A 22,730-nucleotide genomic window follows, 5' to 3' on the forward strand; every position below is an offset into this window, starting at 1 on the left:
TTGTAACAGGCGCAAGAATTTCAAGCATCCATTAAATTTACTGTTCATTTTTTTCCTCCTTAAAATATAATTAAGAATAAATAAGATATAAATCCCATTATACAAGGCTGCGGAATATAATGGCACCATATAAAACAATAAATAATAATAGAGCAAGACATACGTGGCTTCCCAAAGCTTCTGAATGCTCTTGCTACATACAACATGTGCATAAAATGTTGGGTGCATTAAGTTTCTTAATTCTGTTCATTCAGACACAGCCTCTGAATTCAGAAACACAACTAATTCTTTATAGTTATAGTACATTGTGATCTGAACTTCTGACACATTTTACATATCTTATATAAGAGTGCAGTAAACAAATTAGGCATATTTCTATTTTTTTTTTGAATGATTTTTTACAAAACTGGTTTCCTGAGGTTTGGCAAACTACGTTATCTCCCCCTGCAATTCTGTGTGTATATATATATATATATATATATATATATATATATATATATATATATATATATATATATATATATATAAAAACTATTTATAAAAATAAAAAAATATTAAAAAGTAAATTTTACTTCAGGAATATTAATCAAGAGCAGATAAATTGCTAGAGACATTTTTGGCTGGGACATTTTTTGGCTATTTAACGCCTCAAGTTGACATCACACATGTCAGCTTATCATAAAGGGCATCTGCCACATTCATAGCTTTTAGCATAAGTCATTTATTAATAAATACAACATATAGCTTGTTGATTTTATTAAGGATAAGTGTTTTGGGGATATTTGAACTAATTATATATGAATTAAATGTATTGGAGAAAGTGTACCATTTTTATTTGGCAAATAAAGCATATTAATTAGTTTCCTTTCTCAAATTATTCTCCTCCTTCTCCTCAACCTACTCTTAAAAAGGCTGTCAGAATAAAAATTAGTTTCCATCAAAGGGAGACAGTAATTTAACAAAACAGGAGTGATAATCATGCATAATGGGGAAGAATAATAATGCAAATCCTGAGAACAAGTGATGGCAAGTTCGATGCTATACATATGTCTACAGGTGTACTCTCTAGGCTGTGCTTAGTCAGATCAACTAAAGAAGACAGGTGTCATAATAGTTTTACCTCCTGTCTAATGCAAAATTATTTTGTTAAGAAACGGGTACGCCTTCCGTACAAGCCTTTCAACTCTTACAAGACAAATGCATTTCAATGGTTAATGAGAAAATGGTTAAATACGTATCGGTCCCAAAATACCTATAATGTGGCACTTCTTATTGTACCAACATAGAAAATGTAGGACTTCAGAAGTTGATCTTCTTGGCATATACTGTGCATCCTATGTTTACCTAAGTCTAACCATACAACCTAAAGCTTTTAAATTTGTACTTACCACATCTCTGACAATTGGCAGTGTTTTCTTCCTTCGTAGGTCTGGCATACTATCGATCCCGTAATGCCCAGTTCTATGAAAAACAGAACAAATGACATTAAAGTACATATTTATTGCGCTTTGCCTGATTGGACCTTTCCCAGTGCTACGGTACTGCATCAGTTTGATAAGGACCAGACTTGTCATGAGGCACAAACCTAGAGCGCCATGTGGTTTAAATGGCAGAGCTACTCAGCGGCCAGTGTTCTAATAACCACAGCAGGGTTGGCAAAGGTTCAGGGATCTTAAATAGACTGGCACGTCAATACTGTAACTTGACTTAGGGAAATATGTCTCTAACACTTCAAATCTGATACATTTGGTTTAGTGCTGGCCTGGATAGCGTAACAAACATGGAACTGATGCAACATAGCACAAGGAGAGTGACGAAGATCATATAAATACACTTGTTTGGTTATTGAATGTTTATCAATTATTATACACAAATACATATTCAAACAAACATCTCAAAATAACATTTATACCACTTCATAGAATGCACACTACATGTATACCACTGTGCAGAATGAATGCTCAATGCTGCAGACTTCATTAATAATGTTATTTAGATATTATAATCACGGGTAAGATGGCCATTATATAAAGTTAAAAAAAAATCATATTACAATTATCACAGCAGCTGAAAAGCTGAACTTGTCACTTTGGTCTATACTGTGATTTTATTCAAATATTTTATAAAATGAGTCAAATCAGGGCCACCTCCCACAGGGATATAACATCAATGCTTGCAGTTAATTTATTTCTTCAATATCAACCAACAGCTGTCCTTAATGATATGCCATTGGTAGATGCAAAGTCTATTGCTTTTGATTCCACCCCTGATACTATATGAAATTTGTATCATTTTTACATTCTGAAGTCATAGAGGGAATGTTTGAACAGTTCTCCAAATATTGACATTTGTAATTTTTAAAAATGTCCATTATCTAGAGTACTGTATGATATTTCTGAGTTACATGACACTGCTGTAAAATTAAGGCTTCTAGAACAAAAGCTTCTGGTGAGGGGGTAGGGGAAGGTAGTGAGTGAGAGGGTAAAGGAGGGCACGTGTATATATGTATGTTAGAGACAAAGTTAAAGTGTTAGAGTGTGTAAAAGTGTGAGAGTGTCTAAATATGTGTGCATGTGCATGTGTGAGTTATTGGGAGAGGAGGCAAAGGGCCCATGGGACCACGTGGCATTACCTTCCCCCAGGCCAGAAAGTGCCAGCCCTCCCTTCCAGCAGAAGGAAGCATTGGGGGTAGATATATTTCCACGGCTTAAATATACATATGTCAGTATGCATACTAAGCATGTTCTTCTGAATATCTTGGTTGATTCAGGTGAACCTAACATAAAGACACAGTTGGATGGATAGAAGACCGAGACATAGATTACCTAGGACACTTGAATCTCCTAGGGCTGGCCTTGCTTCTACAGCAATGTCACAGAAAAACAGTGTTGAAAACAGTGAAGTAATTAGAAGGCATGGAATGGAAACAGGGCCTCAGACCTGCAACCCTTAAGCCCTGGCTTAAAAGACAAGGTAGTAAGATTTTTTGCTTCAATGAGCACCGAAACAATAGAAGCTCTCTAACAGATAGCCACTGGTACACAATACCATTAATGAAGTATTGGTGTGTGGTGCAGATGTTACCCCAGTCTTGCTTTGGACTGTTGTGTAGTTGAGACGTTTCCATGTAATTAAAGATATTTTGCCTTTTGCTATGCCAGTGACATAATACTATATAACACCTCAATCAAAATTTCAATGCCAAAGGTAAACTTCTTCTTTGAGGATATGTGAGATATACTATGCACACTGGTAAGGTGAAAATAAAGCAAGAAATATAATAAACTGGATGATTTCCAGTAGTAAATAAAACATGTAAACCAGCATTGTAAGATCATTATACTAAGCAGATAGATAGAAGTGTCTTTAAACCGTATTAAGAAATATAGAGTGGAAAATAACCCAATATATTTTTTAAAAAGCAGAAAGAACCACAGGGAGGCATATTCATAAAGAGTTTTTGTTTCTGGCTCCAGCATAATGTACTACTATAAATGTCAATTAGCATCCAACACCCCATGATAGAAGAACCATCTGGTCTAGCGATGATTGGCACAGACCATGCCTATAAAACAATGCCAAGCCTTGAATAGATTGGACGCTTCTGACGAAATATTATAACAAAGAATATGGAGGGTATTGGAATAGTTTGCTACTTTTACTAGTGGTAGGTAATCTGCTTATCAATACACTAAATGACTATGCGACTACTCAGGCTAGTCCATTCTCCATTAAAAAGAAGAAAACAGCAAATCGGTATCATCCGGCCAATCTTGTGCCCATCTTTATACCTTAAATAATGATAATTGTATACAACAACAAAAACAAACATATACATTTTTACAATAATTTTTAAATATGTATGTTTATGCTGTTAGAGAAACCAAATAACTTCTGCTTTTTTATTATCTGTTCAGCTCTTTAGACAAAAAATATGTTCAAATAGCACAATAAAAACACTGTTCCTATCAAAATGTCAGCATTTATAGACATCTTACAGCAGAAGTACCTCGCAAACCAACATGTTCAGTGTGATATACTGTGTGTCTGTGTATGTATATATTTCTATATATATATAAATATATATATATATATATATATATATATATACATTTATACACACACATGTATATTAGGGCCCTGCAAAGCAGCTATTTTTTTCCAAATCATGATAAGAACAATTAATTTATTGTAGTCACAATAAATGAATTGCTGTTAATTGCTAAATGAATTGCTGTCATCATTATCAAGGTTTAGCTATTGTATTTATGTGATTAATGGATGGGGATCCTTTATTATTCTGTTTTTCTATTTTGAATATGGCTGATTATTTTCAAATAAAATAAGTGAAATAGCTCCAGCAGACCAGGGCATTATACCAGCTATATTGTTTTTCATTTAACAAAAAAAGGGAGTAATCTTAAATATTGTCTTATTCTCTTTACTTTCTAAGGGATGGGTAGATTCAAGATTACATTATATATACACATACATGCATACATACATACATACATACAGTATCTACAACCAGACAGCACAATATGGAGCGCATATACATGAGGGAAAGAAAAATAAAATACAATAGTGTAATATGTAGAAACCACAATATAAAATGTGAATATAAGAACCACTCACAAGTGAACTGAGTGTAATGAGCTCATCAGCAATCCCATATATGAGTCTTGAATGCTGCAAATGAAAGTAGACCAAAAATGGTGCAGTATCTTCAATAGTCGGATATGTAGAAAACAAAAATGCACTTACAATTGCGGTGGCACCACTCGAAGAGAATAGTGCATGTGCGTATAAATAAAATTAAACCAAATGTTAAAAGGTATTCGGTTTATTATATCCCTCGACGCGTTTCGCCGATCGTACGTCGGCTTCTTCAGGAGTAGTAAAATCAAATAGAATCAAAATACATAAAATCATAAAATACAAAACATAAAATGAGTATTTTACACTCAGTTCACTTGTGAGTGGTTCTTATATTCACATTTTATATTGTGGTTTCTACATATTACACTATTGTATTTTATTTTTCTTTCCCTCATGTATATGCGCTCCATATTGTGCTGTCTGGTTGTGTATACACTTTGAGGAAGAGTGGTTCTGGAAGCTGCTATCTTGAGGGAAGTATTTATTTATTTTGTTATTATACACGTGAGATTTTTGGTTTTTTCTTTATTTTGGTTTTTTCTTTATTTTATACATACAGTATCTGGCTGGACAAGCCATGATGGGGCTTGAAGTGAGGTTGGGCTATTATGAATTAACTTTGTTTCATCTCATTCTTCCTAAACTTAGAAGAGCCAAAGCTTATGCCAAAAAGAAGAAGCAAAAGCGGAAAAGGCATGAAGAAGAAGCAGACATTAGCTAGGATCATGGGAACAGTTGGCTACACCAACATTTCAGTTTTTAATTTGCAATGTTTGCGAATGTAACATGAATTACAGTATTTGTTCTTAATGGAATGGAATGTAAGGAATGGATTCCCCCTTGAAGATTTCTGCGTTGTTTTCTTTCAGAGGAAAGACTAAAATGACAGATCTGCTAAGGTTTTTGATTAACATCCTGGAGAATGTAATGCATCGTTTGTCTAAGTGGAATAGCACCTTTAACAAACCAGATAAATTTGCAGAACATAAAATATATGAAAGCACTCAGGCTAAACTATCAGCGAAAGTACATCAATCTTCAACAATCTTGGCATTAAATACTGATTCAGGCATCAGATAAGTTAATGGCAACCGTACAATCTTTATTATAAAAATATTTAAACTGTTCTAACTGATGAATTGCTATTGCAAATTGCAGATTTTCTGCAAATCATATTTAGTCATTTATATATAAAGCTTTCTGTAACTACTGTGTGGGGATTCTTTAATGTTGTGGCACTTCTATTTATTTTATTACGTTTAAATGACACTCCCCTTGCAGTTTGGCAATGTAGACCAATATAAATGCCATCATATATTGAGAAATGTAATATTCATTTATAATAAAAAGCAAGGGATATGATGATGTGTGTAGGGAGTGTAATAAGTACTGATTTCTTCCCAATATCGAGGGCAAACTCTTAGTACGTCCACCCTAATTGTTACCCCATTAGTACTGTCCAACCCAAGACAATATATCCATGACTGTAGTGTACCTAAATAAGTACACTGGACTCTCTCACATTACCCTGCACCCGTGCTTTGAATTTAGGGTCATTTGTTGTCACTATTGTCCCTTTCAAGGGAAACTCTCCCCGACATTAAATTGATTTATTTAAACAAGGTATAAAATACACTTTGTGGTTGGACTTTTGAGATCATTGTGGCAAAATGTGTCATAACTTGCCTGATATATTTTCTTATCCCTCTTGTCCTCACAGTCCCCTTACAAAGGTTGCCAACAGCAATTAGGCACAGCAGGGAAGATATATTTTAGCGGGGCAATGAGTTATGTATATAAAGTATTTTATATACATGCCTCTTTCTGATACAGACTATAAATTAAATATAAAAGGTGCAGCATATTTGTTCCCTACTTTCTCATACGAAATGTTTACTTGGGCTTATAACACATTATATACGATAGTAACACTTCTTTTTCTTAGAAAACAAATAATTTTTCTGTGTTTGGATGCAATGCTGAAATAATCTATGCGTGTTCTGCATTATAGATCTGCTTATCGAATTCTGATGTCTGGGACTCACATTTTTATGAGCGCTCAGTCTGATCTGAGATAACATATACGGTTCGTATTTTACTTACGCTAATATTTGTGTCTCTTGAGAGATATTTAAAAGTATGATTGGGGTGAGGTTTACCCTCTATGACCACTGCATATATAATTAAGGAATTGATTTGTATGTATACAATAACAACCCTATAACAACTGTACTGTTGGAGTAAAAATATTGTTCAGCTGTCTAGATATTAATGTAAGGGGGTATATATAGTCTCTAAGTGGTGATTCATTGTACTCTCAAAGTGTATTTAGGTCTACCCAGGGGTGTCCAACGTGCGGCCCTCCAGCTGCTGCAGGACTACATCCCCCATGCTCCTCAGCCAGCCTCTTAGCTGAAAGAGCATTATGGGAGATGTAGTACTGCAGTAGCTGGAGGGCCGCCCATTGGATGCCCCTGTTATAGTCACTTTCTAAGGATGGCATGTCTCTTTAGCACAGATACCAATTGAATGTTCCAACAATATGCAAAGAGCTAAGATCTAGGTCTTATGCAGAGTGCCTCCCCTAGAGGGCGACATAGAGTTTTGTAGCAGGAGTTTGCTAACCTAGGCCAATCCTAGGGCAGCGTCCATTACGTTACATTTTATTTATTGTGTGCCCTACAGATTCTGTAGCACTAGGGAGAATACAGATTGTCAGTTAAAACTAAATATAAAAAACAATTAGCAATATCATGAACAAATGAGTTAAGACATACTTGAACAGAAAAATAACAGGACCCAGCTTTTGTGAGCTTACATTGCTTAAATACATAATTGATGCAACGTGAATTCTTTTTTTTACATAATAAAGCGATGCACATGTAAAACAGGGTTTCTATAATTTCTAGAATACTAGAAATACTAGAAAATTGAATTTCCCCTAGGATTTCCAGATTTCCTAAAAACCCCTCCAGCTTGCAAATAAGATCCCTACTAGCTCAGTTCCCAATGTATCCACCTAGTTTGTCTGTATGGTAGGGTTGGTCTTAGCTGCAACTTCTACATGTTACTTATGACAGTTGCTAATTATCATCTTTTTTTTGCAACAAACAAACATAAGTGGCTACTATGAGATTAAACAATGAACATTGCTACTCACAACTTAAATGTGTCATTATTTTCTTTAAGTAGGCTTATAAAATGTGCCTAATTTATTAAATATGTAACAGAAGTCTTGTTTAATGCACACAAGTTGTTAAACAGATGTTGATGCATATTTAAAATGAGCTAAAATCTACAATGCTCTGCAATAAACTCTGATGTAATCAAGACATGTCTTTTTGACAGAAGCCTCACTTAGGCTGGCACTTTATCATATATCTATATCTATATATATATATATATATATATATATATATATATATATATATATATATATATATATATATATATATATATATATATATGTGTGTGTATGTAAAATCACTTGGAAGCTTAGTTCCTGCCTGAAGAGTTTAGACTCATCTAAGTGGGCCAACATAGAAAAAAAAAATAGATGTAGTCACAAGGTACAATCCAATGTAAACTGACTAATGGTACAGTGATGCATATATAACATCTTAAAAATTGATTTCTTAGATTGGGGAAGCTTACATGATCAGTGTGGAAACAAAACAAACATATAATTGTCAAATTTAATTGAAGGACAGCCAATAATAATACTCATTGGCTGCTCTGAACAGAACCTTGCACCTGCAAGTCGAAGACAGCAGAGAACGTTGTGTATAAGCAGCTGCAAAGCTAAAGCAAGCCAGGTACATCTCCTCAGTTCACCAAACAGCCATTAACTTTAAATCCATGCCACTCATTCTTAGAACATATTAAATGATTTCTCTTCCATCGGTCAAAAGGGACAGGTGTAATTTACTTAAAGAGGATAAAGGAAGTATTCTGAATGGCTTGGGAAACCATAACTGAATTTGCAATACCACCAAATGATCTAACAAACTCATTCTGGTGCAAAGTTCCAACATTGGGGCAATCAACTGGAACATTTCATGGGCTGCTCCAGTAAGTACATCGCCCTCGAGTTGCTATTTGTAAACATGGATTTCTGTGTGTTTTCTGGTTCCAATTCAGATGAGTTAATCCCAATGTAAATGCTCTGTGACCTCATATAGTCTTGATGGCAATAAGGAAATTATTCAGTTACTCAGTATCCGTGTAAACTACAATTAGATCTTTTATATGGAACCAACAGGGAATAATTTGCTGGGCACTTAAGATCGTTTTATTGTCCAAATTGGATTGGGAAAGAATTATCCCATCTACATCTGCCCTCCACTCTGTGACAGATGTTTATGATCTGACTCCTTTGTATAAGGACTTCACCCACCTAAGGGCATAATTCTGGAGTGCAAAATCCTTTTCAAACTACATTTAATGATGCCATTAACTTAACCCATTTACCCCACTGTCAGTTCCTCTCATCCATTCCCTGCAGACTCTTTAATTGGAGTGCTCTGCAAGTAGAATACTTCATACAAATGTTATATTTGATGAAGGGCTAAGCATACAAATATGAATATACCGCGAGTTACATAATTCCACATGACTTCATTATCCAATACCTTGTGTAGAGCAAGAAAAGCGGAAATGGTCTGAAGATATATCACTTGCCTGCTTAATGTACTTTAAATGAGATAAAATACAAGTCATTTTTATGTTCCTTTACATTATATTGTGCTTGATGAGAAGCCAGGTTAGGGCAATTGGATGCTTAATGTATTTCCTGGATAAGAAATACCCATGTAAGTATGGGCAAAGTACTTTGGTGAATGGTTTTTTAAATTTTGGTATTAATTTGTCAAGGTTAAATAATTGCAAGAGCTGTATTTGTACAGAGCAAGGAGCATATATTGTATGTTCCTCAGCTCTCTATGATAAAACATAAGTATATAACAAAACCAAATTTTTGTATTAATAGACTTCATACAGCTTTTATCTTTCAGCAGGAGCCGGATCCTATACAGCGTATGCCAGCACTGCTGTCACTTAAGTTCCATAATATTTCATTTTGCCAAGAGGCTGCTTAAAAAAAATAAACAATTGAACTGGATTGAACTGGTTTTTTCTAGATACCGCCTTCCACTGTCAACTGTCTTTTTAAATATCTCACCACATGAGTATAACAAGATAGCAAGCGAATATCCTGGTGTTAACTATTTTTTACTGCTCAGTCCTACCTCACCCTAGTAGTCTTGTAAGAAAAGAATCACACCTATGCCTATATCAGAAGATATCCCTGGGCACTGCACATATAAACTCCAATAAGGCCCAATAAGTGCAGACAATTGGAAAGAAACAGAAGAGGACCTGTTCTGGTTAAGAAACAAAATATGTCCAATGCAACGTAGCTCCCCAAGCAGACACTCAAGGCCTGGTCAAAGCTTTATCTCCTGCAAACCCTATATTAACATTAATGACCTGCATCATAACTGTTGTTACTCTGTCTCCTACTTTATCTGGATTCTTACAGGGTCAGACTCATAGATCTTTCTCAGAACACTTTCCTGTCTCAGTTTCATGGTCATCCAGAAATAAATGTTCCCTTCATGCCAAGGTTCAAACACAAAAAGAAAATGATATAAAAAAATGTATTTATCTGGAACTGCCACTCAGTTTAATTCACTATTTTTGGTTATTCAATTAAATTAGCATAGACTGCTCATTTATCCAAGCTGGCAATCAAAGCAAGATGCTATAAAATCTCAGTTAATACCATGTTTTCTTTACAATTCCAAGGAAAATCCATTTAATTAATTAGTATTCAATTTGATAAAGGGGGCGATACAATGTACAGTTTATGTGGAAAAAGTTAGCTTTGTTGGCTATGAGCTGGGTTGACTGTACAATTGTCTTCTCACTAGAACGCTATCTGATGGATTCACCGCAATACTGCCAAATTGATTTCATCTGTTGATGTCAAGACACTTCAGGAACATTTTTATGTTAAATTTGCTACTAGTATATATGATGAATGGCTACCAGGTTCTCTTCAATGTATACATTTCAATAGCCCTGTTGTTAATGTATCAGCAAATATGTGCCAGTAAGGAACATACCACTGACCTCTAATTAAATTAGTGGAGGTTGTGGCATCAGTCATTTATTTGTTAGTGTCTAAGAATGATAGATGTTCTTTCAGACTCAACCGACAACTTGTGGTATGGGACCATTTCACCAAGGGTTATTTCAACCATCATCATTTATCCTATTGCAATCAAGGTTATCTTGGAGAAACGGAATTTGATGCTTTTTCAAAACCTTACTACAGACATACACATTTCCTTCTTTGAACATGTTCATTGAAGATATACAGGTCACCCAACCACTGCACGCATGGGCTCCTGATTTATTAACTTCTTTTCTCTTAATGCAAGTTGACACCACAATCTTATTTTCCACTGGTAGCCATATTATGCATACTAGGCTGCATGGAATATTTAGGACAAGAAACAATATTATAACTCAACCACGACAAGTGAAAAATGTAGAGCAATTCCATTTTCAGATAAAAATTCAAAAGTATACAGCCAATGTAATGACTGCAGCAACTTCTTCCTCTGAATAATTTAGGAACTCTTCAAACAAGCCTTAAACAATGGAACATCATCACCCTCATTCTGATTATTCCCTTTGGTTCACTCTGGTCTACAAACTTAGGATTTAAGTGCCACTTTGCCTCCTCTAAAATCTCAAGAGAATTAAATATACACCTCGTTACTGGGCTCTACAACACATGCCATCACGGTTTTCAGAAGATTTATGTATTGCTGCTAAAAGCTTTTCTAGACACTGCACCTAGTATGAAAGCTCCAATGAATATAACAACCAATTGTTACACAATACACAAAGTAGTAAAGCATTTCTTTTATTTTCAACCCTTACATCTCCCAACAATGTACAATGAAAATGTAAGACACATACTGTATTTGGACTTGGAAGTTACCTATTTTATGTAAGAGCAACCTCTGTATTATAAAATGTGACATTAATACATTGATTTACCACAGAGGATGTAGACAGTAATTCCATATGGCATGTTTGATGTTTTTAAAACTATTTGAGTTAGGATGTTTCTATTAGAAGAAGAAAAAAAAGCCTTCGTTATCTAAGAATGAAGAGCTCAGTTGATTGTCAGGAAAATATTGATATGTACAGCATTCAATTGACCATCCATCAATGCTTTGTGGCAGCCTTTTCTGGCTGATGACATCACATTGGCGTTGTTTGGGATTTCTGAACACAAGATTCTAAGCTTTAACATAAGAAGAAAACGTATTGCGATATTTGAAACCAATTTTCCTAGATAATCTCTTTAACGAACAGGTCGCCCCACTCAGGGCCGGCCCTACAATGGAGCCGACTGGGGCAATTGCCCCAGGCGGCACTTTAGAAGGGGCGGCACTTTGCCGCCCCAAGCGTTTTTTTGGGTTTTTTTTTGAAGTGGAGGAGAGAGAGAGGGGCACCGAGTGGTTTTCGCTTACCCGCTCGGCACCCCTCTCTCTCTCCTCTGCGGCGAGTCTCCCTGTTCAGTCTCGGTGCCGGCTTGTAATGATGAGCGCCGGAAGTGGCGTCAATTTCCGGCGCTCAGCATTACAAACCGGCACCGTGGCAGAGCAGGGAGACTCGCCGGCAGGACTCTTTAAAGGTAAGTACCGGGGGGGGAATAATGGCGTCAGCGAAGTTTAAAATGCCGCCCCCCCCCTGGGGTGGCATTTTAAACTTCGCCCCAGGCGGCGTTAAGTCTTCGGCCGGCCCTGGCCCCACTACACTACAGAAAAAAATTGACTCACCAATGTAACTACATATTATCAAGGAGGACCAACAGCATGGATGTTCTCGTATAAGAGGGGCTGAGTAGGCCTAGGCCCTTCATAATAAAGGACATCCAGAAACCTGGTATAAATCATACAGCTCATTTGTGATATTCTCTGTTAATTTACAGAATGTATCACTTTATAATCAATCTTAATTTATAAAACACAGTCGCTACCTCTTATCTGCTGGTAAGTGTTACAATCTTTTAACATAGAAAGTACAAAACAAAATCATTCTATTTCCAGATATCAACATTTTATAGAAATACACATCCTACGTTGAGAATTGTGCTGAGATGGTTATGTCTGCACTTGCCCTGAATACAATGCCAAGCTCCTTTCAGATGTATTTGTGATAACATTTTATTGCCACGTTTTTAAGAATCCAGTCATCATTCCTCCTGCCAGAATAGAGCCTGATTGTCTCTGAAACCTTGTCAAATGCACCCACTTAATACCTGTCCACACGTTTCTTTCTCGCCCCAATCCAAATGAGTGGACCAAAACCCATTAATCCCAGCTTTGATCATTTTCAACTTAGTCATCATAATGCGGGGATATTAAGTGAGTCAGCTTTGCCTCCATCATTTAAAAACATAAGAGCCTGTTTTGTTTTTCACAAACCTCAGAGCCGGATAAAATAACCGAAAGTGGGTAAATGTACTAAGCATGCTGTAAGGCTTCTCCCAAGGTTAAACCTGGGAACTTCCCAGGTGTGAACCGGGGTCTCTTAGGGGAACCCTGTGTCTCCCAAGTCTACAAAAAAGTCTTTTTTCGTCCAAGTACGGGTGTGATGTGTGGAAATTCCCACTCCTCACCCAAAAAAAAGCTCTCTGGGGCTAGTTGTTCTCTACACGAACACACTTTCAAGAAAAGGGAGCACTCTGGGTAGCCTACCCTCGAAAGTTCCCAAATATACCCATGGTACACATAGCTTACTGGCTGAAGTTATCAAATATAACAGTGAGCCCCTGGCCAGTGGATTTATTCTGCCATAAATAGCTGGCCTTGCATAGTGCATACTTCTTACCGTAAAAGAATGCTGTTCATAATTAATAGTTAAGTCATGCATCAACTCACTACCACTGCCCATCGAGTAAACCCCACTTTTACAGACGTGCAGATGGTTGGAAGGGCTCAATGCCAATATAGTGCAATAAAGTGGTTTATGATTGTGCACATGTGCCTGACCATTTCATGTTTTTACTTTTTATTAATTAACCAATTTTAACATTGACTTATATATATATATATATATATATATATATATATATATATATATATATATATACACACATATATTCCTAAGAAGAACAAGCCAAAACACACTTGAAGCCGTTTTTGTTTTAAGTTGATAGTAGTTCTCTTTTATAATATGCATTACGGAAAAGAGTGCAGATAAAAAAAGTGGATTTATCTATGCTTTTGAAAATGCTTCATTTGCTCGCCTGGTTTTCTACATTCAAGCTAATTAGCATTATTTCCACACAAAACACCGCTTTTCTCTCTTTTACAGACGTTCAATGATTGACACATTAGACTGCAAGATAATGATAATAATGAATTTCTAATTTTAAGTAATTCTGTATCAGCCATGTCAGACTTTTTATGTTCTGATTAAAGCAACGGGACCGTGTATGGCAGTATATTTATTAACCCTCAAAACACATGATCCAGTAATGATTTTAAAGGAATTGTTTTACTGTTAAAGTTGTAAGTTCCTTAAAAGTTTTCAATGTGTGTGTAGAAAGGGCACCAGTCGACTCATAAAGCTATTGCAAATATTTGGTTTTGTCTAGTTTTAATGTTATTATTTCAAAATATAGGACCTCTTAACATTCAAAGGGACAACGAGAGACACTTTTGCTTTAGGGATGTGGTTAAAAACATGTCTAGGGGTAGGACTTTACTAAGATCATTTTACAAAAGTTTGTGGCCTATTCAGAGTGATTAATGGCATTGAATTCTGTTGTTTCTGTACACAGTATTGCTTGTACCCAGCAAAAAGGGAGATATTAGACCACAAAAGAGGGGCAAAATGACTTGAAGTTTGGTAAGATATTAAAATGTCAAAATAAACATTTATGAAAAAAAGATTTCTGTAGTGCCAGTTCTGATTTATTTATTTATTTATAAGGAAGGAGTAGGGCACCTATATTCGTGAGGAGCAGACTGCACTATTTACACTTGTTTCTATGTGATTACATTTTTATGTGTTTTAATTAAAACGTAATACTCATTTCCACAGATGTCTGTAGTGTGAGGGTGAAATCATTTTCAGAGTTTTAAACCTTTCTTAGAAAGTGTTTTATTGTCGCCTTGTCCAATGGACACATGTACAGTGATGTAGGATGTGAGTTGACTGCAATGTAAACAGAACTTATAGTTAACTCACCCATTAGATAGAAAACGGAGACTTTTTTGGATATAAAAAACTGAATCCTGGAGGGTGCTCGCGTAAAGTAGCTGTGTCTCTGAGATTCTACATGGACAGATTTCTTTATATACAACAATAAAATCCACATCTATGAGTCAAAACATAATTAAAGTTTAATATTTAAAAGAGCATCGCCTGGGAAGCTGACAGCCCTTAGACTGGTAAGGCAGAGAAGACACATAATCTCTTCTTTTCTAGCGCTGGCTTTGAGCCTTTACAATCTTGTGATGCCATCTACCACACATGCACCCTGAACACCCATTACCTTATATATGCCCTAAACAGACACTGTAAGCTTGGAGACGGGGCCTTCTCTTCTCAGTGTATTGCTTTTGTCTTTGTCTGTCAAACCGAGTCTTCAATAACATTTATGTACTTATCTCCTTAACTCAACACTCATTAGTCATTCCTCTGAGGTGTCGGTAATTATGATAGACTCCAAAGGAAGGCAAGAGAACTTGGGAGAAAGTTCAACAACAAATTGTTATTCCTCTTTAGTATATTCCCTTTAGTGATTGTTTCTCAAACACAAAAAGAGAGGCATTGCTGATTTCTTTGCTTTTGTTCAGTCTTCATTTGCACAATACCAAACTCGTTCAAATTACCCAAGGGAAACCCTGATTTTTCCAAATGAAACATTTGCTGCCAATGTTCTTTTCATTTATTTCTCTACTTCACAAATTATGTTAACGGACGCTTGGTTAAGCCAACAAAAACAGTTTATACCGTTTATACTTTTTGTTGCGATATAACGACTCATTTGGTCTTGAAAGGGAAATCATACACATTATAATACAGAAAGGGTGTGTTTTGTAATTCATATCATATTCAAAGACGTACGCAAATAGGGGAAGAAAACAGCACAAGGAAAATAATTAGGTAAATAAATAATTCCGAAATGCACAAAGCTCCCACACAGATCTTTTGGAACGGTACGTTCACTCATTACAATGCACAGCATTACTGGGGTTTTTTTGTTATAAAATCGTAGAACGATAATCTGGGGGGTATAGTGAAAGGAAATGATTTTGCTTTCCTTTCTACTATTCAGAAAGGACCCCCTAAAGATCTTGATACAACAATCCAGGAAAGGCAAGTTATTTCCTTTTTCTTGAAAGTATTAGAACCAAGAAATTATATAGACATAGCTTACTTATAGCTTACTTATAATTTCCACACTTACGGCACGTTACGTAGAAAGTATGAGTATATATAAGTGATTATTATTTTAATATTTTTATTTTCACAAACATATTTTCTACAAATACAATAACACATAAAACACATGAAAAAGCCTGTGATTTTGCCTTTCATTGTCTTAATAGTCCCAAGCTTTTTCTGCTGCTATGCAAACAAAGCGTTTGACTTTTCATGTGATTTCGGATCACATCAAGGGCTAAAACCTAGATGACACAGAGAAGACACATACCATATTGGCCCGAATATAGGCCTCACTTTTTCCCCCCACTTTAAGTCTTTAAAGTGGGGGTGCGGCTTATATTCGGGGTCTAGCGCCGGGCAGGCAGCAGGGTTACCTGTATCCTACTCTCTGATACGCTCAGACAGCCTCCCCTGCCAGCACTTCCCACGGGGGGAGTGCCCACACAGGAGGTTGTCTAAGCGCATCGTGCAGACGTTCACCGGCAGCGGCGGCCCCGCAAGACACCCGGGAGTCTGCTCTGGTAAGTCGGGGGGGGGCAGAGTGGCAGCATATCTCGGGGGGGAGGAGGACAGTGGCAGCATGTCTCGAGGGGGGGACAGTGGCAGCATATCTCAGGGGGGACAGAGTGGCAGCATATCTCGGGGGGGGACAGAGTGGCAGCATATCTCGGGGGGGGCAGAGTGGCAGCATGTCTATTAAAAAAAATTTCTTTAAAAAAGCTAACTTTTAGGGTGCGGCCTATATACGGGGGTGGCCTATATCCGAGCCAATATGGTATGTAGCAAAATTTGCTTGATTTGGGAAATTTGTTGTACACATGAGTTGGCGATGCCTAGTTTAAAATGATAATGACTATAATGGACATGATCTTTCTTCAATGCTATGTTCATATTCAGTTATAACAGAGTTGTATTCAAGAGTAGGTATACAACAGACGTAAATGACCCCGCTAAAACTTTAAGTGGAAAGCCTAATACCTAATTATTCTACCCAACAAAGAATATATTCTCTGCAGATCTTATATTATGGAAAGATTTGTTTTATTTTAAAAAAAAACTATGCACAAGGCAGCAATAAGTCTGGCATCAGTCCTTCACTTTACCTACTGGATGTTTTAGATGTTTTACTCACCACTAGCAACAAAGAAAAGCAACAGTGAGTGATTAAATGATAAATACGCAGTGGCTGGCCATCTATCAATATATCCCAGTTAATGCTGTTTAGAAGATCCAACACGGCGTCTTTTGTTCGTTAAGTCAAATATACCTTGATTATACACAAGAAGGTACCAACAGAAGACAGCAACAACGCCCCTTAAAATAACCCTTTGTAATGTTAACGAGCGTTATCTATGCCAAACACACACGGTTTTCTTAAATAAATACAAATAATCTCCTTTTCTATAGATTTCATATTAAAATATACAGTACATTAGATTGTTCTTTTAGACTGCTATTTACTAGAAATATGAACACAATCCTCAAAATAAGTGAATCATACATTTCTCTTGGCACTCAGTCTTATCAGTTAATAAGATTAAAAATAAAATGAATGGGAAGCTTTGTTTCTGATTTACTAGTAGATTGTGCATAACCAATAAATGCTGTAGATAAGGAACACGCAAACTCCTGGAGTTCATTTGAAGGACTATAATTCCTACTGCTCCATTGCTAACCCCTTGCAGTCTGAGGATGATGAGAGTAATACTCCAAGAAGTCTTGGCACTTACTGGCTGAAAAATATTGTAGATTCTAGAGTACTCTCTCTATAAGAACACACCTGGCAGTATTAAGTCACATTGATGCCTTGCAGAATATAACTTGGCATGTCTTCCAGTGGATAAGTACCTTGGGAGCCACTTTATATACCCATTGAGCTTAACGGAAGAAAAAGCGAAATTAATTCACGCTACCATAACTTCCATTTAGCCGTTATCAGTGGTGCTCATCACTTGTAAGCTTTAGTACTAATAAAATAGTAAATATTTCAAGCAACGTCCAATGAATCATGTATGACACATTACTGAGATGTTTCTGTAATAAAGTTTGGCTTTGATCTAGAAATATTTTATTGTTACAGGGCCAAAGAAGACATTCTTAAACATTAAATAACAAAAAGACACCGCTGCAGAGATACAAAATGATTGCTGTGAGAAATAACAACATATTCCTTGCACTCTCTAGAATGCTATGCAAATAAACCTCAGCAGATCTGTCATTGCATTGTTTATTCTTCAACGTGAATCTCTTCTCGGCTTTTTGGCTAAAGATCAAGAGAGTATCTGTGACAGAGGGAAAGCTTAATCTTCTGGCCTTATGGTCAAGATAGCCTGAAGCTCCGAGGTCCCTGTGGAGCTCTCAGACCAGGTCCGGTGTTCTGGGTGAGGTTGTCACACCGAGTGCAATGTGCGGGTTACACTAGCAGTGGTAGTTTGGCACCTGCAGATAAATGGACTGTGTACCTCGGGCCCTTCCAGGCACCTTTTCTTTTTTACCTATCACTGCCCCAGACTTAGGCTGGATGGAGGTGTAGGACTTTTTTTTTATATTCCAGTCTAAAGAGCTGGGGCCATAATAGCACTTTTAGTTTTTTTTTTTAATTAATGTTGCACTCTTATTTTTTGCACTGTACACATGTGCCCACCAAAATGTTTTCACAATTGTAATCATTGGAAAGGCCATGGTGGAACTATATCCTTTTAAGATGTATTTTTTGGGGTAGGGAGGCCTTTGAGCTACCTCATCTCTATCAGTGGTCTTTCCAAAAATATACAGCCCTCCTGCAGACCTTCTGACTGAGGAGGGAAAAGGGGTCACACATTTCTTTGGGGAGTGCAACAAATGGAGATGAAAATTGAGGGATCTGGTGCCTGCTTTTGCGTCATGTTACAAATAAGTGTTCCTATAACAAATACATTAAATCATTATTTATATAAGAAGCATTTGGGTATGTAACAGTAGTAAGAATGGTAATATTATTGGTGGGTTTAGTTGCTATAGTGTCAAATTCAGCAGAGTAGGTGAAATGACACAAATGTCTTTTGAATGGCAAATGTATTGCATTCTAGGTGAGATGAATTGCTTATTATTATTATCATCATCTGGTCTTTACAAAGGACACAATGCTTTGTGACCTTTGTTAGACCCAGCGCAACAACCTGCAAAACAATTGCCTGAGCATCCTGCGAGAGAGTTTCCCATACTGTTGACCATTTATGATTATTTTGGCTAGAATTCCAACAAATCTGACATGCTTAGGCTAGGTTGCCTCCATATTACAAGGTATTTGAGCAACATTGCTCACGTACATCTCGCCTGGCCCTTATGATTGAATACTGCTATCCTTGATGCACTTTATCGATGGTTTTATACTTAACAGTGCATGGGCATCAGAGGTGTGCAACATGTCAGAATGATGCTAAATGTAACCTGTTAACATACAATTTTGAATCAAAGACAATCATTTGACAAGCAATGGAGACAATAGATCACAGAAAGATAAAAAAAAGTGTGAGCAGAGGACCAGTCCAGCTTCCAGCCTAACAAAACTGCAGGAATAAAGCCCATTTGGCTCACAGACTTTGTACCAAACGCATCTGTGCCATAGATCGATGGTTCGACAGACATACACAGAATTAACACAATTACAAAATCATAATTGTAAGTAGATACACTGTCTGGGATCACAAAATGCATCCTCTCATTCACTTTGATTACCATGGGTACTTGTAAAGCAATCTACAGGTTGTGTTTTGTAACGATACAACAAGCTAATGCACAGCCAAGCGTCGCTCTGTTGTCTCTCAGTCTAATGTTTCAAATAAACAGAACTTTGCAAGTGTCACTGGTCAGGCTGGGAACACGGCAAAAGAGCTCTTTGTAGGCAGATGCATTCTATGCAAGACTGCATTCTATTTAGAACCAGGGAAAATCCACGTGTCTTTTGCCGTACTCATTTTCACAGAAATGACCCCATTATAACTGAGCCGTACAATAGCTAGAGAAATATAAATACTTGATACCTCTATTGTCTGCTGTGGCAAAAATACAGGATCATGGATCTATGCTTACATCACAAGTCAATAAACTATTTTGACAACTACGAAAGTACATCATATAAAGTAATGATAGAATGATAGTATGTTATTTTTCAATATGGTCCCTTTCTTTTAGGAAACCCAACCTATGGCGACTATATCATGCCTTATACCTTGCATAATTTCTATCTAACATGTTAATAAATACCAATAACATGTATTCCTTGACAGACAGAAGAGACCAAAAGACACAACAGAAACCTGGAAACAAATTAAGAAACATTTATTAAAAATGAGCTTTCCTGACGTTTAAGCTTTGGTTGAAGAAGAACATTTTGTTCCATTTCCCACTGTTATCATTTAAATTTTTTGTCCCATGCTTGTTAGATTATTTCTAATACCAAAGTAATAATTTATTATTACCGGAGGGAGGTTATATATTTAGCACCTGTCTTAGCAGCAAATGCTCGTATGGCAATGCTTACGGACATTTAAAATGCATGCTACATATCAGCAGCACAGATTTACATTGGTAAAGCAGCCCTGTGAAATGCATAAAACATAACGGCCCCTGTTTGACAGCGTGAACAGATGGTTATTGATAAGCAATCAATGTCTTTGTTAAGGAAGTGTAAATGAAGGTGTACATTTTGCCCTGCACCTACATCTGCATAGAGATTTACAAAAGGTTGCCCACTGACCTTGATCAATATTAATGATTTTAGGATTTTTAATACAATGGAAACTACGTACATGCACTTACTGCTAAATCTTGCTTTCCAAATCTGTATGATGAGCGACACACCATGGCATTGCTTCCCAGTAGTTATTTTAAGCTATACCATATGGGCTCTTGGTGGGGGGGCACCTTTGGGCCGTGGAAGGCAATCACAACCAAGTGGCCTGTAGCCCTTGCACCAAGTGATGCGTTTTGGCCTAGGTAGGTAAAGAGGGGGAGTCGGGTCAATGCGGTTGCAGCCCCCCTACTCCAAATCCAGGGGCAATGCTCCTCAGTGGGCCAGTTACAAGGTCGATCTCTTTTACTACTGGGAGCCATTAACCCCTTAATGACAAAGCCCGTACATGTACGGGCTGAAAATGCATTGTTTTCAATGGGTTTAGGGACCGCCCATTGTCCTTAAAGGGTTAAAAGACGCACAAAACTAAGATATGACACCAGTTATAAAACAATTTAAAAAAACCAAAGAATTGAAGAGGGCACCATTTTTTTGAAAAAATATACAAAGTGTAGTAATTGCTGCTCACTGAAGTGTTCTACCCTGATGGCACTCCTTATAAATCACAAATAATTTCTATCATAAAATGAAGGCAAAGAAAAAAAATAATTCCTGTTTATATTCAAATATAAATTAACACCACAGTGATGGGAAAATCATCACTGTGGTGTTAATGTGGTGTTAATTATATATTTAAAATAAAACAGGAATTACTTTTTTCTTTGTACTTCTTTTCTGATATAAATTAATAATAAAGCAATGTCAACGGTCCAATAAAAAAATAGCCCCTCCGGTCTAACCAAGATAATATCCAGAAGAACCAAATTTCTTGATCCTCCAGTTAAATAAACAGGACATGTGTTAACAAAAAAAAAGTTATGTTTTTAATGCAGGCAGCGCTACATTTTATTTTTGACAGGTGCACAAAAATCTATTTAGGTTGCTGCATGAGCTTTCTTCACAAGACATCTTGATTGGCATGTTTTCTTAAAGTCTAAACTATTTTTTAAGTGCTAAATTTAGGAGTGAATTTTAATGAAGCGTCCTCAAAACAATATTTTGGAGAAATTAATTTTAACTTCTCATTCTAGTATGTTAGTATTTAAGATAATGTTAGTATTTAAGAAAATGAATCCATGCACATACAATAGTAATATGAGCAATACATTGGGGAAGCTGGGACGTTTGATTGAGTCGGCTACATGAAAGAGGAGGCGCGATCGTGGTTTAGACAGATCACATCCAAAAAGGTCTTAGAAGGAGCAGCAGCCCTCGATCACGCTCTACATTCCAGCCCCCTGTCAAAAAGGCTCCCTTATGGGATAAAACATTCATTTATTGTTTTTTATAGCTTTGTGTGTTTTCACTGGTGTAGATGCTGGGGAAATCCTTACTCTAATCCAAAAACTGCATGTTACATGTACTAGATGTAACAGGACCGGTCAGACATTTATTCTCCTGAGTATGTTTTACAGCGTGGGTTGCTGTATGGACCGGGTATGAACGGGTTTTCCTCATTATACCCCTGGATTTATTGGTTTGCGGGTATTAGGAACCACTTAGCCGTACTGTGTGCAGCCGCATCTAGAACTGGAGCTTAACCTATTTCTCCATGGAACTCGCGAGCGGATCCCTATACTAATAAGGACTGCTCCCATTTGACACTATTGGCCTGTCACATTTCCTTTGTCACATACACCACGTCACCTAGGCTGAGCTAGGGGAAAAGACTCTGGCTGCTGATTGCATTATGTCCTAAAGTGGAGAAATGTGACACTTATGCAGATTATTTGTTTACTTGTGAAAGTATAATCTG

At 36.7% G+C, this 22,730-nt stretch overlaps 1 protein-coding gene across 1 annotated transcript in view; it reads right to left on the reverse strand.

The window, feature by feature from the left end:
* The window catches only part of UNC13C (unc-13 homolog C), a 208,279-nt gene that overhangs the window by 142,426 nt on the left and 43,123 nt on the right, over window positions 1-22,730 (reverse strand). Inside the window, exon 5 of the mRNA XM_053462529.1 lies at window positions 1,389-1,461. Within this exon, the coding sequence (XP_053318504.1) occupies window positions 1,389-1,461 (73 nt within the window). The remainder of the gene's footprint in view (window positions 1-1,388; window positions 1,462-22,730) is intronic.

Source organism: Spea bombifrons, chromosome 4 (assembly GCF_027358695.1).
Source record: "Spea bombifrons isolate aSpeBom1 chromosome 4, aSpeBom1.2.pri, whole genome shotgun sequence".
In the NCBI taxonomy this organism is placed as follows: domain Eukaryota; kingdom Metazoa; phylum Chordata; class Amphibia; order Anura; family Pelobatidae; genus Spea; species Spea bombifrons.